General features: G+C 51.3%; 3 protein-coding genes across 8 annotated transcripts in view; 2 read left to right on the top strand and 1 right to left on the bottom strand.

Moving 5' to 3' along the window:
• Positions 1-717: 717 nt before the first annotated feature.
• FOXD3 (forkhead box D3) lies at positions 718-4,254 on the top strand. The gene has a single exon (XM_077333487.1). It carries the CDS (start codon positions 2,347-2,349, stop codon positions 3,670-3,672), a length of 1,326 nt encoding a protein of 441 aa, XP_077189602.1. The 5' UTR covers positions 718-2,346; the 3' UTR covers positions 3,673-4,254.
• ITGB3BP (integrin subunit beta 3 binding protein) overlaps positions 3,986-19,508 on the bottom strand; it is a 107,785-nt gene continuing 92,262 nt past the window's right edge. The window contains exon 8 of the mRNA XM_077333489.1: positions 3,986-4,062. Coding sequence (XP_077189604.1) covers positions 4,001-4,062 — 62 coding nt within the window. The 3' untranslated portion in view covers positions 3,986-4,000. The remainder of the gene's footprint in view (positions 4,063-19,508) is intronic.
• The window catches only part of ALG6 (ALG6 alpha-1,3-glucosyltransferase), a 35,821-nt gene continuing 32,440 nt past the window's right edge, over positions 16,128-19,508 (top strand). Inside the window, exon 1 of one of the 6 annotated variants that reach the window (XM_077333486.1) lies at positions 16,128-16,270. The gene's annotated coding sequence lies outside the window, so the exon portion shown is untranslated. The other 5 variants (XM_077333480.1, XM_077333484.1, XM_077333482.1 and 2 more) reach the window with 5 other exon arrangements.

Here is a 19,508-nt window from a genome sequence, read left to right as displayed (position 1 = left end):
GATACGGAGGAGGAGGAGGTTCGTTGGCCTCCAGCCCCCTGAAGACGCGGCAAGTTCATTACTTTTCGCTCTCTTTAAGGACAGCTGATGGCGCCCTAAGGGGGGGCGCATCCGAAGGTCTCCCCTTTCCCGGGGCCGAGAGTTGGCGGGAAGGGGAGCGGGCGGAGAGCACCAGCAGCAGCAGCAGCAGCAGCAGGAGGGGCCCCTGCCCGAGCCAGCCGCGCCGCGCGGATCCGGCCCCTGAGCCCGACGGGGACTGCAGGCAGTGCGGGGGAGCAGGCCTGGCGGCCGCCTCCGCTCCCTACCCCGACGTGGCGCTGGCCTCTGGGCGCCGCGGCGCTTCCCGCCCGGCCAGGAGGACGACCAGGGGGGACCCGGCCACAGGGGACGCGCCCGGCCTTCGGTTAGCCCCGGCCTTGCCCAAACCGCGACCGAGGCCAAAGGCGGGGCCGAGGCAGACGCGCCGGGCGCCTGGCAACCGTGGCGGCCGGAGAGAGGGCGAGCCCGCTGCTCCGACGCCGAAGGTGACCCAGGGCCCCACGCAAGCGGCCGCTGCCTCCCTCGGCTTCGGCGCGGGGCTCCTCCTCCCGGCTCCAGCCCGCGTGGGCTCTCCTCCTCCTCAGGCTTACCTTGAGCCGAGGCGGTCAGCGGTGCCCCCTGCACGGCGCAGCCTGCCGTTCGCCAGTCTTCCCTGCGCCCCGGGCCGCTGAGGAAGGCGCCGGCCCCTAACAGGTTCTGGGCGCCCCGCCTCCCCCTCGCCGGCTTTGGGGGGGGGGCGCTGGCATTTCCCCTCCTCGCTTTCCTTTCTCCCTCTGCCCCTGCTGCCCGCAGAGGCGGATCAATGGCCATGTTCGGGTCCCCAGCTGATCCTGCTGGTGGCGGTGGCGGTGAGCCACCCGGGCCATAGCAGCAGGGAGGTGAGCGCTGGCGGTCCCCAGGTGCTTCCGCTGGCGCGGTTTGGTTGGTTGGTTTGGAAACCCCACGAAGGGGAGGAGTGGCGTCGGGGCCCGGCGGGGCTCCTGGGAAGGGGGATCAGCAGCGGACCCGCGCTTCGCCCCCTTGGCCCCTGGCTCCTTCCGCCACCGCCACCGCCACCACCACCCCACCCCCACCCCCAGGAGTCCAGAGGCCGGCCCGAACTTGTCCCAGACGGAGCGGGCCCGATCTCTGGACTTCAGGCCGGGCGTTCCTGCAGGGGTGTCTGCTTCCTCTTGAGGAGGGGGGCGGGTCGGCGGGAAGGCCGCAGAGGCCAGGCCGACCGAGCCCAGCTCGCCTGAAGGGGCCGCCCGGAGCCTGGGACCGGCTCCAGAGCCGGAGAGCCCCCGGTTGCCGCTTTGTTGACAATTCCCTGAAACAACTTGAGTTGTGCTTGGCTTCGCAGTGGGGCGCTGACGTCAGGCCATCACGTGGCCCCGCCTCCTAGTATATCTTTAACTGGAAAGTAATCTATCAGGCAGCCTTTTAAAAAGCGACTTTCAAAGTGGCAGCCGAGTTCCTGATCACGCCCGGTGACTCCCCGCCCTCCCCTCGCTCTCCTTCTCCGGCTGCAAGGGAGAGCCAGCCCCCCCTCCCTCCGGGGGGCAAAAGAGGCAAAATAAAGGCCGGAAAGCGAAGGGGCGAAAAACTGCTAGGAGCCAGCAAGGGCGAGAACGCGGGCGAGGAGGCGCTGCGGCCGGGGCGCGAGGGGGGGCGCGAGAGGAAGCGGCGCCCAGATGGCCAGACCGACTCGGCGGAGACCTGACCTGCAGCAGGAGCGGCTCGGATGAGTGGCGGCGAGCGGGGGGCAGCCAGCGGGTCCCTCTGGCCGGGCCAAGGCTCGGATCGCAGGCGCCTGGACGGGAGCTCTCCAGTCCGCAGGGAAGGCCAAGGCAAAGGCGGCGGCGGCGGCGGCAGCAGCAGGTCAGGACTTGAGAGCCGGTCCGAGGCACGAGAAGGAGAGTTGCAGCAAATCCCTTCTTCGGCGCTCCTTTGGGGCAGTGCCCGGCCACCCCCCCCCCCTGACTGACCACCGCCGCCGCGGAGCCAGCTCGAGGAGAGACCAGAAGGCAGCGCAGTCCGCGTCGACGGCCGAGAGGAGCTCGATCCACTCCCAGATGCCTGCCCCTGGGGAAGAAGAAGGCGCCAAGGCCGGCAGATAGAAGAGGAGGAGGAGGGGGGGGGACAAGAGGGAGGGCCCCTCTGCCTACCTGTTGGAGAAGCAGCATCGGAGTTGGGACTGGACGGGAGGGGGGGAGTCGGCGTTGCCTCGCCTGCCGGAGCCCTCTGTCCCCTGCTCCTCCTTGCCCAAGTTCCTGTCCCGCCCGTCATTCCCCCTCGCGGCCGCAGCCCACCCTCCCGTGAGCGGGGATGACCCTGTCGGGCAGTCTGAGCGCCAGCGACATGTCCGGCCAGACGGTGTTGACGGCCGAAGACGTGGACATCGACGTGGTGGGCGAAGGCGACGAGGGCCTGGAGGAGCGCGAGGGCGGCGGCGAGGCCGAGGGTGGCGGGAGCAGCCCTCCTTCGGGGCTGCAGGCCCAGCTGGCCCTGGACGAGGCGGCCGAGCTGCTGCTGGCCAAGGAGGCCTCGGCGGCAGAGGCCAGCTCGGGCAGCGGCAGCCCCGTGGAAGAGAAGGCGGCTGAGGAGGGCGGGCCTGCGTCCGGGGCGGCGGGCTCCGGGGCGTCGGGGGGCGGCGGCGGCGGCAAGCCCAAGAGCAGCCTGGTGAAGCCGCCCTACTCGTACATCGCGCTCATCACCATGGCCATCCTGCAGAGCCCGCAGAAGAAGCTGACGCTGAGCGGCATCTGCGAGTTCATCAGCAACCGCTTCCCCTACTACCGCGAGAAGTTCCCCGCCTGGCAGAACTCCATCCGCCACAACCTGTCGCTCAACGACTGCTTCGTCAAGATCCCCCGCGAGCCGGGCAACCCGGGCAAGGGCAACTACTGGACGCTGGACCCGCAGTCCGAGGACATGTTCGACAACGGCTCCTTCCTGCGCCGCAGGAAGCGCTTCAAGCGGCACCAGCAGGAGCAGCTCCGCGAGCAGACGGCGCTCATGATGCACAGCTTCGGCGCCTACAGCCTGGCCGCCGCCGCCGCCGCCTCCTCCTCGGGGCCCTACGGCCGCGCCTACGGCCTGCCGCCCGGCGCCTACCCGCACCCGGCCGCCCTCCAGTACCCCTACATCCCGCCCGTCGGGCCCATGCTGCCGCCCGCCGTGCCCCTCCTGCCGTCCGGCGAGCTCAGCCGCAAGGCCTTCAACGCCCAGCTCAGCCCCAGCCTGCAGCTCCAGCTCTCCAGCCTCAGCGCCGCCGCCGCCGCAGCCGCCGCAGCCGCCGCCGCCTCCGCGGGGCCCGGGCCCGCCGCCGCCGTCAAGGCCGAGCCGCCCAGCCGGCCCTCCTTCAGCATCGAGAACATCATCGGCGGCGCGGGCGGCGGCGGCGGCGGCGGCGCGGGGGGCGGCGGCGGGGGGGTCGGCGTCAGCTCCGCCGGGCCCGGCGCGGCCCAGGCCTTCCTCCGCCCGCCCGTCACCGTCCAGTCCGGCCTGCTGGCCCACCAGCCCCTGTCGCTGGCGCGCAGCACGGCGGCCATCGCGCCCATCCTGAGCGTGCCCACGAACATGATCTCGGGACAGTTCTTGCCGGCCGCCGCCTCCGCCAGCCCGGTCCAGGCCAAGTGGCCGGCGCAATAGGAAGCCGAGCCCCTTCGACCCCACAGGAGACCGCCGCGCCGCCGCCGCCCAGCGCCAGGCGCACACTCTCGGCCGCGCCCAACGAAGGCCGGCCGGCCGTCTGTGCAGGTAAACCTCGGCCGCCACCCACGGCCACGGCTTTGGACACTTGGGGGGCGGGAGGTGGCCCCCAAAACGCTTGGGCAAATAAGAAGAGACGGACTTTCCTTGGCGGTTTTTATTTTTTTAAAGACAGTCCAGATTTTTTTCCGGGGGTGGGATGGGCTAGGTGGGATGATTTTAAAACACACTCACCCCACGAACTGGCGGGATGAGCAGCCCCGAGCTTTCACTTTTGTTGAAGGTTCTTATTCTTCTCGGTCGTTTTCTCCGAAATAAACCCGAACACACCTGAGCGAGAAGGGAAGGCATTTTGAAAAATGATTAAAAGAATCGAGCGGGAAGGGGAAGAAATCGGGAAAAGACCGAGGGAAAAATATCCCTGTGGTTCTATTACAGAAGTCTGTTTATATATGAATGAATATATGTATTCTAAATGTTACTCCTTCGTGTTGTACACAGCTTTGTAAATAAATTTTTAAAACGGTGCTCTTGGCGTGGACTTGCTAATTCCAAAGCGGCTTGAAAGAATGCCGGCGGAGGGACGTCCCCGCCTCGCCTTCCCGTCGGAAATGTCGGCGAGCCTCAGCCGGCAGCCGCGGCCACCCCTGCGCCCGGCATTCCGCGGGGCGAGATCCGAAGGATTTCCACTGGGACCCGTCACCTTCGACCTCCTTTCTAGACCCTTTTCCCTTGGAAATGCCAACGAACCCTTCCCAACTTAAGTTTTAATTTTTGATAAACGGGACATGTCCTTATAGGTACACATAATCTCCGTCCAAGCTAGTAAAATGCTTTCTTTAACAAAAAGCGAACCAGGTCGATTCCAGTCTATAACGAATGTCGATTCTCTGTAGCAGTGGAAAAGGGGATAAAAGCAGACGTTTTGAAATCGAATTAAAACACGACCAGGGAAAAACCCCGTTCCCCGTTGTTGGTTTGAGAGGCAAGGGACTGGGATGTTCTCCTTTTGTCGTAACCCTGAGCGGTTCCCCCAGGTTTGCGGGGCAGGGCTCTTCCTTGACCGCGCCTCCCTTCAGCAGTGGGGCTGAACCTCACCTGGGCACAGCAGCTCCCAATTCCCGGGGAAAGGGAACCCAAGAGCCGGAGCGCTCCCAAGCCCTCGGCCGGGCACTCAGCAAGCTGCTCCAGCGGCGCTCAGAGGTGCGGCTTGCCTAGCCGGGCGGCTTAAGCGCCGGGTGCCTGGCGACAGATCGGGGTCTTGAGCCAGGAGGGCTCCTTCCAGCAGGATCCCGTCCGCCCCCCGCCCACCCTAAGCGCCGAAGGAGCAGTCCGGGAGGCGCGCCTTCCCCGCTCTGCTCGGGCTTGGGGTCCTGCTCCGACCCGCCCGCCCCCCGGCCGCGCTCAGCCTCCCCGGCCGCCGTCTCCGGGGCTGCCCGCCCGAGCCAGCCGGAGCGCAGAAGGCGCGCGGGGGGGGGGGGGGCTCGGCGGCCGGGAAAGCGTCAATATTATCGCAGCCTAAGTCAACACTGCGGTCTCGGGATGAGCGGAGGGAAACCGAGACGGGGGGCGGGGGCGGGGCCCGCGGGGACTTTCGCCAGGCGCTCCGGAGCCCTCACTCTGCCTGGGCGGCCGGGGGCGAGGAGGTGGCCGGCGCTCCCCTCTGGCCCGGCCGCCTGGGGGCGAGGGCTGGGGCGGCCTGGCTAGATTTGGCGCTCGGCCTGGGTGCGGGTGGGCAGGGGGCCTGCCATGCCTTGCCGCAGCCTTGTGCCTGACAACAGCACTCACGCCGGGCTCCGCGCACAGCTCGGGCGGCCCTCCCTCGCTCCCTCCTGCCTTGTCCGCTGCGTCCTTTGGTCTGGCCCTGCCCGCCCCGTGCCCACCGGCGCCTGCTAGGAGGGCGCCCTGCGGAGAAGCCGGCCCCAGGGCTCCCCGCCAGGAGGCCTGCGGCGGAGAGAAGGGGAAGGGGAAGGGGAAGGGGAAGGGGCCGGCGCGGAGGGGGCCGTGCGGCCGTCGGCGTCGAGGGCTCGCTGGGGACCCTTTGGCACGAGGGCCGGCCTCGGGGCCTGCCGAAGGTCAGCGCGGCCCACCTACCCGGCAAGCCGCCCAAGGGGAGAGGCAGGCCGGCGAGAAGGCGGCAGGCCTTGCAGGAGCGCAGCGGGGCCTCCAGGGCGATGCCTCTCCGGGATGGCTCCTGCCTGTCCCGCGGCCCGAGTCAAGGCCGCCCCCACCTTGGCCTTGGGACCTGGCACGACGAGCAGGGGCATCCGGAGGAGGAGGAAGAGGAGGAGGAGGAGGGCCCGAGGACGAGCCTTCTGCTCAAGGGGAGGCCCAGGAGCCTCCCAAGAAAGGAGGGCTTCTCCCCCTGACCTGCTGTCACCAAGCCCCGATGCCAATTGTCAGTGAACAGCAGGAAGGACGGATTAGCTGTCTGTTAAGTTCAGTAATGTTTAACTGCTCCTTAGAAATGCCACCCATTGAATAAGGAAGAACGCTGCCTTGCATATAGTCCTGGTTGCCCTTCTCCTACCTGGACAGTGATTTTGAAAGAGCTGGGTGTGCTTGCCATGGGGGGGGGGGGAACCACACGCGCACACACACACACACACACATGGCTGAAAGGTCTAATTCCCTGTCATGCACAGAAGAGGCCGGGAGTCCCCCCCACACACACACACACACACATACCCGGCCACTCACAGTGCGAAGTGCAACTCTACAATTCAGTCCCTATTAAGACAGATATTAAGGGTCAAATTACACTCTCAGACCAATCCAATGATAATATGCAGGAACAGGGGAAGAACTGCATGTTGGAATACTCCGTGACAACTAACCTTTCCTGTATATAGAAGTCTAGTGTGCCAGGGATAAGCACCTACCTTGACTGCTAGTGTTCTGTGTGAGGAAGATTTCGTTCATTGTTGTTGGAACAGCAAGCGATTGCTCCCCAAGGATGCACAGCCCAGCAGAAAATGATCGATTGAAATAGCCCTAAAAGCTGAGAGGTATCTTAGGTTGTGATTCCATTCTTTTCAGTAGGAAAAATCAGCCTGGTGAGTGGCCAAAAATATCCCTCCTAACCTGAAAAGTGGTGTGACCAGATGATAGATGAAATCACATCATACAACATGTTATAAACATGGGAACAAGGTTCCATCCCAGGAGTGACGACAAGCAGTGCTTTGGGGCTTACATGGTTGTTCAGATAAGAGTATTCAGCCATGGATCAAAAGAGTTTAGTTTTCATAGCTTTCAACTTGGAGTACAATTACCTTATGCAAATCAGTACCCTTCACTGGGCTAATGTGGTGCCTTGAAATGTAAGAGAAATCAGCTTTCTCTAAAAGTCACCTTACACAGAGCATGAATACACTATTATACACTTCAGTAGAAATGGTAGACATGCATGGCCAAATAAGCAGAATAAATCCCAGAGAGCCACAGACAAGCATACTTGTCCCCAAGTGTTTGGGGGTGCACATGCTTTCTTCACACTGTTTCCTGCAACAAATAACTGGCAAGTGGGTAGAAAGAGTGGCAGAGATGTTTTTATAACTTGATATTGTGAGTCTGGCTAGGCATGCCCTGAGGGCAAGATACACGTCTCATCAAGTCCACGGGTGGTAAATGCATAATTCCAGCCATAATCTCATTTAAAGTATCCATGAATGAGAATCAGGGCACTACTGGAATGTATTTTGGGGAGATTACATAGATATAATGCCGTGCATATCTGGCACCCACGTGTTTTATTTTTAGTTACAAGTATCCAAAGTAAGAGTCAGTCTTCAGATATAAGCTATCAGGTAACTTTTGGTGGTCAATTCACTCTCCCTCAGCGTGGCCTGCTATGAGGCTAAAACACTTCCTCCAGGAAGGGGACAGGATATAAATGGACGGGACCACAAAAGCCTTTGACTGCTATTCCCCACCTATAGAATGGGAATCATAGTTATGAAGACTATTGGTGAAAGGGCATTTACAGCATTTAAGAGTTCAGTCAAATTACTTTATACAATTGCCATTCCTCTAGTCTTATTTATTAATTAAAACAAACATCCATGAATGGGACTTGGAAAAAAGAGTTTCTGTTCAGGAGAAGCTGAAGTGAAGTTCCAGCTGAGTGCTTGAGGCTGCCTCCATTGTTTCCTTTGGCTTTTCACATTTAAGGAGACAAGTATGTACTCTTCCTTAGCTTCAGAGGGACTTATAGCTGCATAAACATGCACAAATTCATGCTATAAAAGAGTTTTTTGTATTAGCATTACTTGTGCAAACTCTACATTGACTAGAATATACATTCATTTTAAAAATGGCTGTTCTGCTTGTAACCAGCATTGACCATGTTGACACCTGTGTATTCTTACCTTCAGTATTGCAATAGTGCCTCAAAACTATGCTATTATCTTGGACAAAAATGATCAGGAACTGACAGTATGGTTCTAAATATGATAGTATGGTACTGTTTGGTACTGAAACAGAACTCCAAAGTGTCCCAGCTGTGGAATTTACAGCATAAATGGTGCCACATAGTGGTTAAGATCATTATGTGGAAAATCTCTGGCTCATGGCTCAGCCATGTGCTCACTGGGTGTCTTTACAGCCTCATGAATGTTATATTCTGGCACAAAATCCTGAAAGCAGCTTTTGTGTGTGGGAAAACTGCCTGAGGAGATAATGCAATTCCACTCTCTAGGGATCTCTACTTATACCTATTTACCCTGTGTTAACCTTGGGAACTTCCATATCTCTCCAGGCACCCCCTTTAGAGGTCTTAGCATCACCATCATGGTCAGGGACCAAGGCATATATTTAGCCACAGAATTTCTCCAGAATTCTACATGATGAGAAACTGGCCCTTTAATTGGAGTGGATGGAAACACAGACAGACAAAGCAATCCTACTTTGTGCTGCTTCAGATTCTCCTACAAGTATGCTCTATTGGGGCATGCAACCATGGAATAGCCCAGTATCTGTGAAGGCCTTTTTCTTTCCTTATTTCTTCAGCTTCTTAAGAAAAGGAGGAGAATCCTAGACATTATGCCTGTGACTTAAAAAAAACCTTTTTGGTTACTTTATGGGACATTTACAAATGTAAAAAATTCAATTCCTGTTAATTTCAACGAATGGGATCAATGCCTAACATTTTTCTTCTGGAAATATGTAGCCAAAAAAGTGAGTTCTGAATAGTTCTGCAGATGTCAGTTATTGGAGGTCTGGTATACAAAGCTTATCTCTGCAGAAGTAGTTTGTTTAATGCAATTGAATATTACTGTTGGGGGAGGTGGCACCTTTGAGTTCCATGGAACAGTTTTGGATCTTTCATTTGTCTGCACATAACATTCAGAAGAACTGCATTATTGCATGGCAGGCAATGGTGATTTCTATAGGATCAGAATTAAATTAGATTATTTTTAGAGTATAAATGTAGCTACAGTCCACATCTCACAAAGATACGGAAACAACATTCAGAGTGCATATGAATGCATGTATATGCGCATCATATCTCACAAGAGATTATCCCACCTTTTGTTTAACTCCAGTATTGCTTCATTTTGAAAATAAGAGAAATCTGGGCTCAGAACTCGGGATAGGCTCATGCACACTCACACTATCTGAGGTATATAGGTGCATTCCCTGCAAGTGCCTGAAGGCATTTTGTCAGGTACAGGAGTGGCGGATTAGTACAATGATAATTTTATATATTTATTTGCCATAGTTGCAAGTTATTCCTGTGCCACCTGCTCAGGGTAATTTAGGAATACTGATCAGTGTGACTATCCTAGGGATCAGCCCTAGAAGTGAACAAAAACAATAAAAAGATTCCTGAGGCTCTATTGGAGTGCCCTTTGCATCAGGTTAGAGCAGTCTCTCAACCTTTTCTACCATTGAGAGACCCCTGAAACATTATTCAGGCTTTGAGAACCCCCACAAATGGTAACATCATGCAGAATATGATTAGGAAGCATAGCTGTATGCACACCCACCCAGGACCCCTCCTCTTTCCACCCCCTCCAGGCCCAACATTGGCTTTTTTGTGAGGGGAGGACAGGTTGAAATGACCATATTAGTCATACCACCCAACAAATATTTAATACATTTTAAAAATATATTAAAATGTAATTAACTCCCACTCTTTCAGGAAACCCTTCCAGGTCCATCAAGAAACCCTGGTTGAGAAAACCTGAGCCATAAGTTATATAAGTTAGAGCCATAAGTACATCAGTGCAATGGGAGATCAAGTATCAAGGGGAATCAGAGCCCCCTTGGGATTTTTAAGGTCCTGTTGCGGAATCTGCTGTCATATACAGTCCCTGATCAGCTTGGATTTCAGTTCCCCCAAATTAAACAAAGAAGGCACCTAACTGGCCATATAGGAATGATAGTTATTTTTCTAGAGAGACAATGCTCAGATCACTGAGACTTTTTACAGAGTTAGATTCTTTAGCATTATACACAACCTTTAGTATTATATACTTAAATGTTACAGAGTACTGGTACTACATCTACAGGAAGCATTTAAGTCAGTGAGTGTATAACGCAGCAGGTAGACATGAACTTAGCATGGCTTTCCAGACAAGAGAGGGAACAATCTCTCCAACCATAAACTGCATTTAACTGTCTATTTAATAGTGGTGAGGTCCTTGGAAATGCAATCTCCATGCTAATCCTGTCTTTTCCTTTCTTTTCTAAATCAGAAATAATAAAAAATAGGTCAGTAAGGTAAAGCTCCCGTTCCATTCCCTACATTTGGATGTGACATTAAAACAACTTGAGTTAACTGGATTAAATCCACAAGATTTGATAAACAAAGCACAGACTCTCCGTATATTTTCTCGGGCTAGGGAAGGAGAATGTTTCAGGTTCAATGATCCCTCTCACTTTTGATAAAAGGGATGTCTTCCAATTAACCATCAGAACTTTTAACTCCCTCACCTATTTTTATTCTAAAGGGACACATAGCCTGCATCTGCAATTGGAGAACCAAATATGAAGGTCTAGAAACCCTGAAAAGGGCCCAGAACAAATGAGTTATCCCAGAACACCTGGAGTTGATCTCAATAATTTTGCCCAGAAAGGACAGGCTAGAAACAGGGCAATAATTGACCTCATTATTTCTCTGAAGGGATGATTTTTAATGTCATGGACAGATAAACTGCTAAGGACCAAGGGTAGATACCCTGAGTTAGTAATTAATTTATTATTTATTTATTTAATTTTCACATTTGTATACCACCCTCCCCGAAGGCTCATGGACACTAATGGCTCATTGATGGCTCACTGATGTGATCTATATGTGATTTTGGCAGCCAGGATCCTTTCGGCAACATCACAGTCATTGGGTCAGAATGGTCCATAAGCATCCCAAATGATGTATGAGGTACTTCTTCTGTCTGGCCAACAACCAGGTCACAGCATCCAGATCACAGCATATTCTCAAAATCATATGTTATTTTTCCTGAGACAATAAAGGCTCACATTTAAGAGTCAGCAGATGCTGTAAGCTAGCAGATGCAACGGTTGCAGAAAAATAACCTTACTTTGCCACTGTCATTGCAGCTTCATAGGTCTTCTTGTGGGCTATATAGCACCACTGTTGGCTTCAGTACTAGTTTTCTGCCAGCATCTTTCCAGCTGTCCTCCATCATCGCTAATTTTCTCTATATCTTGAGTATATTTACTTGGAAGTTCCACTCCTATAAATGGGTATTGACATCTAATAAATGTACTTTAGGTTTAGAGTGCCATGTGCTTCTGTCAGTCAGCCAGGCTGCATATAACCCCAAAGAAAGTGCTATAGACCTACAGAAAACTCAGGCAGACACTCCCCAGTTGCAGATACCTACTAAGTCAACTCACTGTTTCCTCTTAACTTCAGCCTCCCCATTATAACTACCTTTAGAAGTCTTTCAGTCTCGATGTAATGTTTTAAAATTTCAGTTCCTACAGGAAGGTTTTTTATAATGATCAATCCCAATTTGAAACTGGTCATGTCATTCAGGACCTTCTATGCCATTTAAAATCAGGAGATGCTAAACTGTGTGTGGGGTGGGGAGGGGGGTGGCAGGGTCAAGCATACCACCCATCCTACAAAGGGTTAACAGAAATGGCTTTTTTTATTCTTGATTCATTACTCTGTTCTTCCCTCTCCCAAATTTGGCTCCATTTATATTGCCCCCCCCTCCAGAGTTTGGATGTGTCCTTAATGCCTTTTCCAATAATTGATCTCGTCAAAGTCACAGCACAAGTGCCTATGACAGAAGCTGGCTTGCCAGTGGTGAATCTGATGAGGCAGATAAGTAAGAACTCTGGAGGGAGCTTCAGCAAGAAGAGATCTGAAATAATATATGCAGCCATCAGGCCAGAGTAAATAGCATTCGAAGATAGGTCTATTCAAAATCCTATTCCCAGCAAAGTGTTTTTAGGCTCTCTTTGGAATAGAATGCTAGAAACAGGACAGTAATACATCACTGAGAATTCTCCATGGTTTAAAATCCTGCAGAAACCAAAAAGGAATAAAAGAAAGGCGAAGATAGAAGATAGAAGAACTGCCCAAGAAACAATGCATGAGGTGCATAGCCTTATGGACTAGGCTTGTGGTGACTAAAACTTTGGCTAAGACAAACTAAATGGACCCTGGGAAGAGAAGGCAGGAAACACAGGGCTGAGCCAGTTAGCTGGTCTTTTCCACATTCTGCTGAGCACGTGGTGTGTGTGTGGGGGGGGGGGGGGGAGGGAGGAGGTTTGCTGGAATTAGATGGGGAGGCCAAGATCTCCCATACAGGGAGTACATGTAGGAAGTACAATGGCTGGTAGGCTAGGTCACACCGTTGAAAACTAACTACAAGAAGCCTGTTGTGGTGGATGACATCTTCGTAGTGGCAACAATACAGCTGAATTGGGAAAAAAGCTTGCTTATGGTGTTCTGACCCACACTTGCTAAATGCCAGATTTAAATGGTATTTTTTTGATTTACATAAAGTTTTGATTACTCTCCTGTCTTCCAAGGAACTATGGGCAGCATTTGGGCACCCCATGGAATGCACACAAAAACCTTGTAAAGTAGGCTGGGCTCAGAGGAAGTTGCGCAACTTTGTAACTGAACCATGTGTCCTTGCTAGTCTCTGCTACACCCCATAAAGGACATGCAAGCAAATATAGCTCCTGAAACTTTAACTGGGTTGGGCTGATAAGCATATAGATTTAGAGGCAGAGCCTAAGCAGGTCTACTCAGAAATATATCCCAGGAAAGTGTGCTTACGCTTGCAGCCATAGTGTGAGTTATACGGCTTCCACTGGAATAGAAAGTTACTTCATAGGGACTGGTAAATACCTGGAGATTTGAGGGGTGGAAGCTGGGGAGGGAGGTACCTCAGCAGGATACAATGCCATGGAATCCATCCTTCACAGCAGCCATTTTCCCAGGGGAACTGATCTGTATTGCCTGGAGCCCAGCTGTAATTCCAGGAGATATCCAGACCCCACCTGGAGGTTGGTAACCATATGAATAAGTCTTCCAGAGCACAACAATCTAGCCAAAGTGAATAATTTCTTCCCAACTATTTCACAGGAAGATGCAAGCCTTGTGTATAACTTTCCTACTGAAATTAACAGAATGTCAAAGTTGCTTAACTTCGGCTCAATCAAGAGTTCCTAATCCTTTGGAATTCTGGAACAGAGGAGTGAGAAAGCATGAAGAGATTGCTGTAGAAGGCAGATCCAGCCACAAAACATCAGGGAGCTCATTCCACCAGGTAAGAGCCAGGGCAGAGAATGTCCTGGCCCTGGTTGAGGCCAGAGGTGCCATCTTGGAGCCAGAGACGATCAACTGATTGGTGTTAGTAGAGCAAAGTGCTCTCGGAGGGGGGGGGGAAGGGGGATAGATAGAAAGGCAGTCTCTCAGATATGCAGGGCCCAGACCAGAAATGGCCTTATTCAGAATCCAGAAATCAACCAGGAGCCAGTGCAGTTGCTGGAGGCTAGGTCAAATGTGCACTCTGTTCCTGTAAGGACCCTGGACATTGTTCTGGACCAGCGGCAATTTCCAGAGCTAGGATAAGGCAGGCCTGCATAGGGCAAGTTACATATGTGTAATCTAATCTAGAGGTGACCATTGCATGGATGACTGTGGCTAGGTATTCAGAGAACAAGTAGGGTGCTAGAAGCTTGGTGAAGATGTGCTATTCTCAAGACCTGTGCCTCCACAGATAAGGAGGCACTGGGGATCACATCCAAATTTCTGACTGAGGATGCAACCGACAGTTGAACCCCATCCAGATAGGGCAAGCATGCTTCCTTGCTTGGTCCTTTCCTAACCAGCCACAGGACCTCTGTCTTTGAAGGGCTGAGTTTCAGGCAACTCTGCTTGATCCATCCCATCACTGCTTCCAGACATCTGGCAAAGTGGTCCAGTGGTGTATTTAAAGAGATTTCCTTGCAAGTACACAGTTTCAGTTGTGCATTGAAAACCCCTGTGCTATGGTGGCATCTGATGCCAAATAAACTTTTAAAAAATCCACCCTGCCAATCTGATCTCCAGTGACCAATCAGAAGCCCTGCTGGGCAAACACAATTGGTAACACCCATTTTCAAAAAGCATTTGTCTAGTGCCAGGAAAAGTGTCAGCATGCATCATGTTGGAAACCACTCGGGTAGATAAAAAGGTAAAGGTATCCCCTGTGCAAGCATCGGGTCATGTCTGACCCTTGGGGTGATGCCCTCTAGCGTTTTCATGGCAGACTCAATACGGGGTGGTTTGCCAGTGCCTTCCCCAGTCATTACCATTTACCCCCCAGCAAGCTGGGTACTCATTTTACCGACCTCGGAAGGATGGAAGGCTGAGTCAACCTTGAGCCGGCTGCTGGGATTGAACTCCCAACCTCATGGGCAGACAGCTTCAGACAGCATATCGCTGCCTTACCACTCTGCGCCACAAGAGGCTCCAGATCCCACAACTGTCCTAGACCTACCAGGAAAAGTGCTTGGTTATGTTCTTTTTCTTCAAGGTTCTATTTCTTCTGAGGTGCTGCATTTGACTTTTTACTGTATATAGTAAGGTACAGGACAAAATTAGTTATCACTGCCGGTGATGTCTAAAATAAATTATACCTGGACACAAAACAAGGGATTACTAGAACATTGCTGAACATTATTAGAACACTGCTGAAAATGCTTTTTCTCTCTCTTAAAACTCAGTATGTTGTTGGTTCCTAACCCATGAGAGCCAGTTTGGTGTAGTGGTTAGCAGTGTGGACTTCTAATCTGGCATGCCGGGTTCGATTCCTCACTCCCGCACATGCAGCCAGCTGGGTGACCTTGGGCTCCCCATGGCGCTGATAAAGCTGCTATGACTGAGCAGGAATATCAGGGCTCTCTCAGCCTCACCCACCTCACAGGGTGTCTGTTGTGGGGGGAGGAAAGGGAAGGCGACTGTAAGCCGCTTTGAGCCTCCTTCGGGTAGAGAAAAGCGGCATATAAGAACCAACTCTTCTTCTTCTTCTTCTTCATGGACAACAGTTCCAAGGCACAAGAGGACCAGAATGTGGGGCCCTGGGAGTCCTGCAGTGACACATCTGGAATGGAAGGATTTGAAGTGGCGACAAGGAATGGATATACTGTTCTGTACATGTGCATATCCTAACCCTAATGTATTTTATGTTGATATCATTGCTTCTATTCCACATTGGCCCATGTGGCAAAGTAGGCTCCAGTGCCAGGCAGGAGGGGAAGAGGGGAGAATGTGTGCAGACACCATCCCATGTATGTGCAACAAGATGCAGATTCCAGGCCAAGAGTACTTGCAAATTGAAATTGGGTAGCTGATGAAAGTTTAGGCCTGGGAAATCTTGTTGCTCTCTACAGTGCTACTGGGCTAGAATCTAGTCATCTCGAAGAGTTCTGTGTGGCACAAACTGGCATCTCCAGTTTCCATGAGCTGCTAAAGCCAGTTCCCCATCTCGCTTAAGGAGAAAATTGGACTTTCTTATGTTGCTCTACGTGGGGTTCTAAGCCGAAACAAAATAGTGTTAAGGCCATCTCCCAGCACTTTCCAGTTCACAACTTGAAACACAACAGCACGGTCAGAAATATCGATAGAGTACTATTCAAGAATCCATTTCGCGTTTTACATGCGTCCCAGAGTACCAGAATCCAGAGGTGCTCCAACCCGTGTTTTACGGATGACTCCGGATAAATTGGCTTGGCGAGCTACTGGGAAAGACTCCGATAGGTCTTATGTTTCTTTCTTTGGCGATTACAAATGAATTATATTTTGCTCGCTCAGGGAGCCCCTCAGATATACCTGAGTGATTACTGCATCACACACAAACCAACAGTCTAGCTTTGCAGAAAACCACATTGCTTTCCTACGGATTTCCGAGTAAACGAATGCGCTAAACGTCATGACGCACTCCCTCCCGCCCACAGCTGCCGAACTTGCCGCGCAGGCGCCCGGGTGGCGAGGCCGGGCTGGGAAACAGAACGCGCACGCGCGCGCACGCTTTTTACTTCCCCCTTTCCGCGGCTGTCAGTCTTGGTGAGTGGAGCGCCCGTCACGGGAGGGTCCGCGGGCTCGCCCTAAAAGGGCGGGAGAAGTCGTGTTTCCACGGGCAGGCGCGCTCCCGTTCTGCTCGGGGGACACAGCGAGACATTTCCTTGCCTGTATGAGAACAGTATGGGAAAGCCCTGATGAAACTCGGTGGGATTTCGGGCCAAGCAAGTTTTAAGCAGGGGGAGTCGGATCTGTTGCCCAATATAGAGAGATCGGGACTGGGCTCTCACAACTTGCCCCCCCCCCCTTTCCCCTCGGTGAAGCCTTTTTCAAACAGTTACAGTCAGTAGTTCAGCCTTTTTTCTAAAAAAGTGCGATGGGAATAAATGAACCTCACCTATACAGCGTGAGGGGTTTTGAACTATGTAGAGTAATAATAAGGAATGTATTTCTGAGCATGTGCAGAATTCATTCTTTTCATAACTGAGGACTTGAGTATCTTCTGACATAAAAGCCTGAGATCATTCAGTGTGGCTTTGCAGAGTTTATAAAAGCTTACTGACTGGCAGCAGTTTCGCCATGTTTTCAAGCAAAGAACGATTGTTTCCAGTACCTGCTATCTTTATTGTGTCTTGTGTGTGCAAAGTATATGCTGCTGAATTGTGTCCCTTTTCAAAGTGTGAACCTTGTGAATCTAATGGCTCTACTTATGTATAAGAAAATATTTATGAGGTGTCATTTGTCAGATGCATGGTACACTCCCTTCTGTGAGAAATATATATTTGAAGTGGTCCTAAAACATCTGGCGTTTATCTATGATAGTTGTTCACAGGCTGAATAAGTTCCTTAGAGCGTTTTCATTATAGCAAGCAGCTACTGCAGGAGAATGTTAACCATGAGGGATGTGTAGTTATTGACTGTGGTTAGGAATGATTAGAATTACCATATTTTGTGCTTTAAGATCTGTATGCAAACAGAATTTCAGGGAGACAAACTCTGACATACGTGTAAAATTGTGGCACATCAGACTCGAGATGCTCGAGATGTAAGGTTAGTGCTCCATCCAGCTGACTCAGGTGAGTGCCTGAGGCTCTGGGAATGCTTCAGGGGTTGGTGACATGGAGGTGACAGACAGCCACCAGCTAAGGCTGAATTGAGTCTCTGAAGAGTTGGTAATGCTATGTGGCAGCTTCTTAGTGTGTTTGCCCAAATAAACCTCTTGTTTCATTCTCCCCACAGATGTTCTTTCCCCCCAAGCGTTTTGGCAAAAAGGTTGCCAGTGTTGATTTAGACCAACGTTTCTCAACTTTTTCACTGTTGAGAAATCCCTGAAACAGTCTTCAGGCATCAAGAAACCCCAGAAGTGTCATGATTGTGCAGAATGTGATTGGGAAGCACAGCTGTATATATGCCCACTTGAGGTCCCTTCCCTTCCCACTAGGGTTGGGTGCTTCGGGGTCTGAAGCGGCTGTTCCCACCTGAGGCAGCCAGCACTGCAGTGCGGGGGAGGGGAGGTGTGGGCACTGGTGCGTAGGTTGGCGCAGAGGCTGCTTCAGGTGGGAATGGCCGCTTCAGAAGCCAAAGCACCCAACCCTTGAGGCCCTTCATTGGCCTTTCTGGGAGAAGGAGGGTGCAAGTTGACGTGACCTTATATGGTCATATCATCCAATAAATGTTTAATAAATTTAAAATTCTATAAAAAATAATTAACTTTCACTCATTTGATAAACCTTTCCAGGGCCATCAAGAAACCCCAGGGATCTGGACCGAATATAGAGCAGCAACAGTAGCCAACCAATTTTTTCTATGTTTTCTTTACTAGTAGAGACAGCACAAGGCTAAGGAATGTGACTAGCGTCTACAAAAGCATGTCAGTGAGAGGAACAGCAAATTTATAACTGTGGAAAGGTGTCTGTCAACTTAATGGTGCTAGTGGCTATTGCAAAGAGGACAAAGAGAAGGAGAAACAGAATGGGCAAATGCAACCTTCTCTGTTGTGTGATGGATCCACTTTATAAGTACTTACAAGGCTGAATTCTCTATGGATTGTGGATAGTTTATTGACTGTTTTCCTTGCACTGAAGGTCAGTAGTCATGGAAAGGTAGGATTAATCCCAGTTCCTGTATTATAGAGAAAAGCAATAAAGATATAACTCCAGGAACTTGGGTCTAAATTCAAGTTGTTCCTTCTTTCCCATTTTTCTCCACATCTTCACTTTTCCCCTGATGTTTATAGGCACCTTGTCAGGCACAGTCATCCCATGCTGTATCTTGCCAACTCCATGCTCTGTTCAATTGTATGGATGTATCATCAGTGTTTTATCTTCTTAACCGTTGATCGAAACAGAGAATATAGAGAGGATTTGGATTTCTATGCAAGACTGTCATTTGATAGTTTATAAATGGTACTGTATTGCTCCTTACTATGCCACTATTTGATCGCTGTACTGTTAGGGCAGTCAGGTTACTGACCTTTGCAATAGACTAGTGCGAAGGTATAGCTGTCAGAAAATGAATGTGGGATGACTTGGTGACAAGTTTGCCAACTTGTAGTTTTTTGTTCACAAAATGTAACCCTCCCACTGATCTTTCATCAAACATGGATCTTCAAGCTCCTGCTCTTTTGTTTCAAATTAGAACCAATGGGATGAAATTAATTCAAAAGAAGTTCTGTCAAAACATCTGGAAGAAGTTCCTGACAGAGTGGTTTCTCAGTGGAACAGGCTTCCTTGGGAGGTAGTGGGTTCTCCATCTTTGGAAATTTTAAACAGAAGCTAAATAGCTATCTGACAGAGAGGGTGTGAAAGTTCAAGGGGGTGGCAGGTTACAGTAGATGAGCAATAGGGTTGTGAGTGTCCTGCATTGTGCAGGGGGTTGGACTAGATCATCCAGGAGGTCCCTTCCAACTCTATTATTCTATGATTCAGTGCATTAAGAGACCATTGTGAGATTCTGTGCACATATCTTTGGAAGTAAGTTCCATTGTACTTTTGAGTAAATATATATAGGATTGTCCTGAACTTTTCAATCATGACTGATTCCTTTAGCTGCCTACTTGCTTTATGTAGGAAGTGTCCAGGTAATTCTGGTAACTGGAATAGTTACTTTAATTGTACTTCTAAGAATTATCACAGGGCTTAGATTCCATTGTCCATGACATCAGACTTGTATGAATTGTTATCTATTTTAAATATCATCACATCACCCTTGTGGCTAAAGTGATCTGTGGCTATAACTTTCATTTCGATGTCTGGCTCCTTTGGAAGAATGTTTTATGTGAATT

Source organism: Paroedura picta, chromosome 4, assembly GCF_049243985.1.
Source record: "Paroedura picta isolate Pp20150507F chromosome 4, Ppicta_v3.0, whole genome shotgun sequence".
In the NCBI taxonomy this organism is placed as follows: domain Eukaryota; kingdom Metazoa; phylum Chordata; class Lepidosauria; order Squamata; family Gekkonidae; genus Paroedura; species Paroedura picta.
This window is presented reverse-complemented; position numbering and strand designations above follow the sequence as displayed.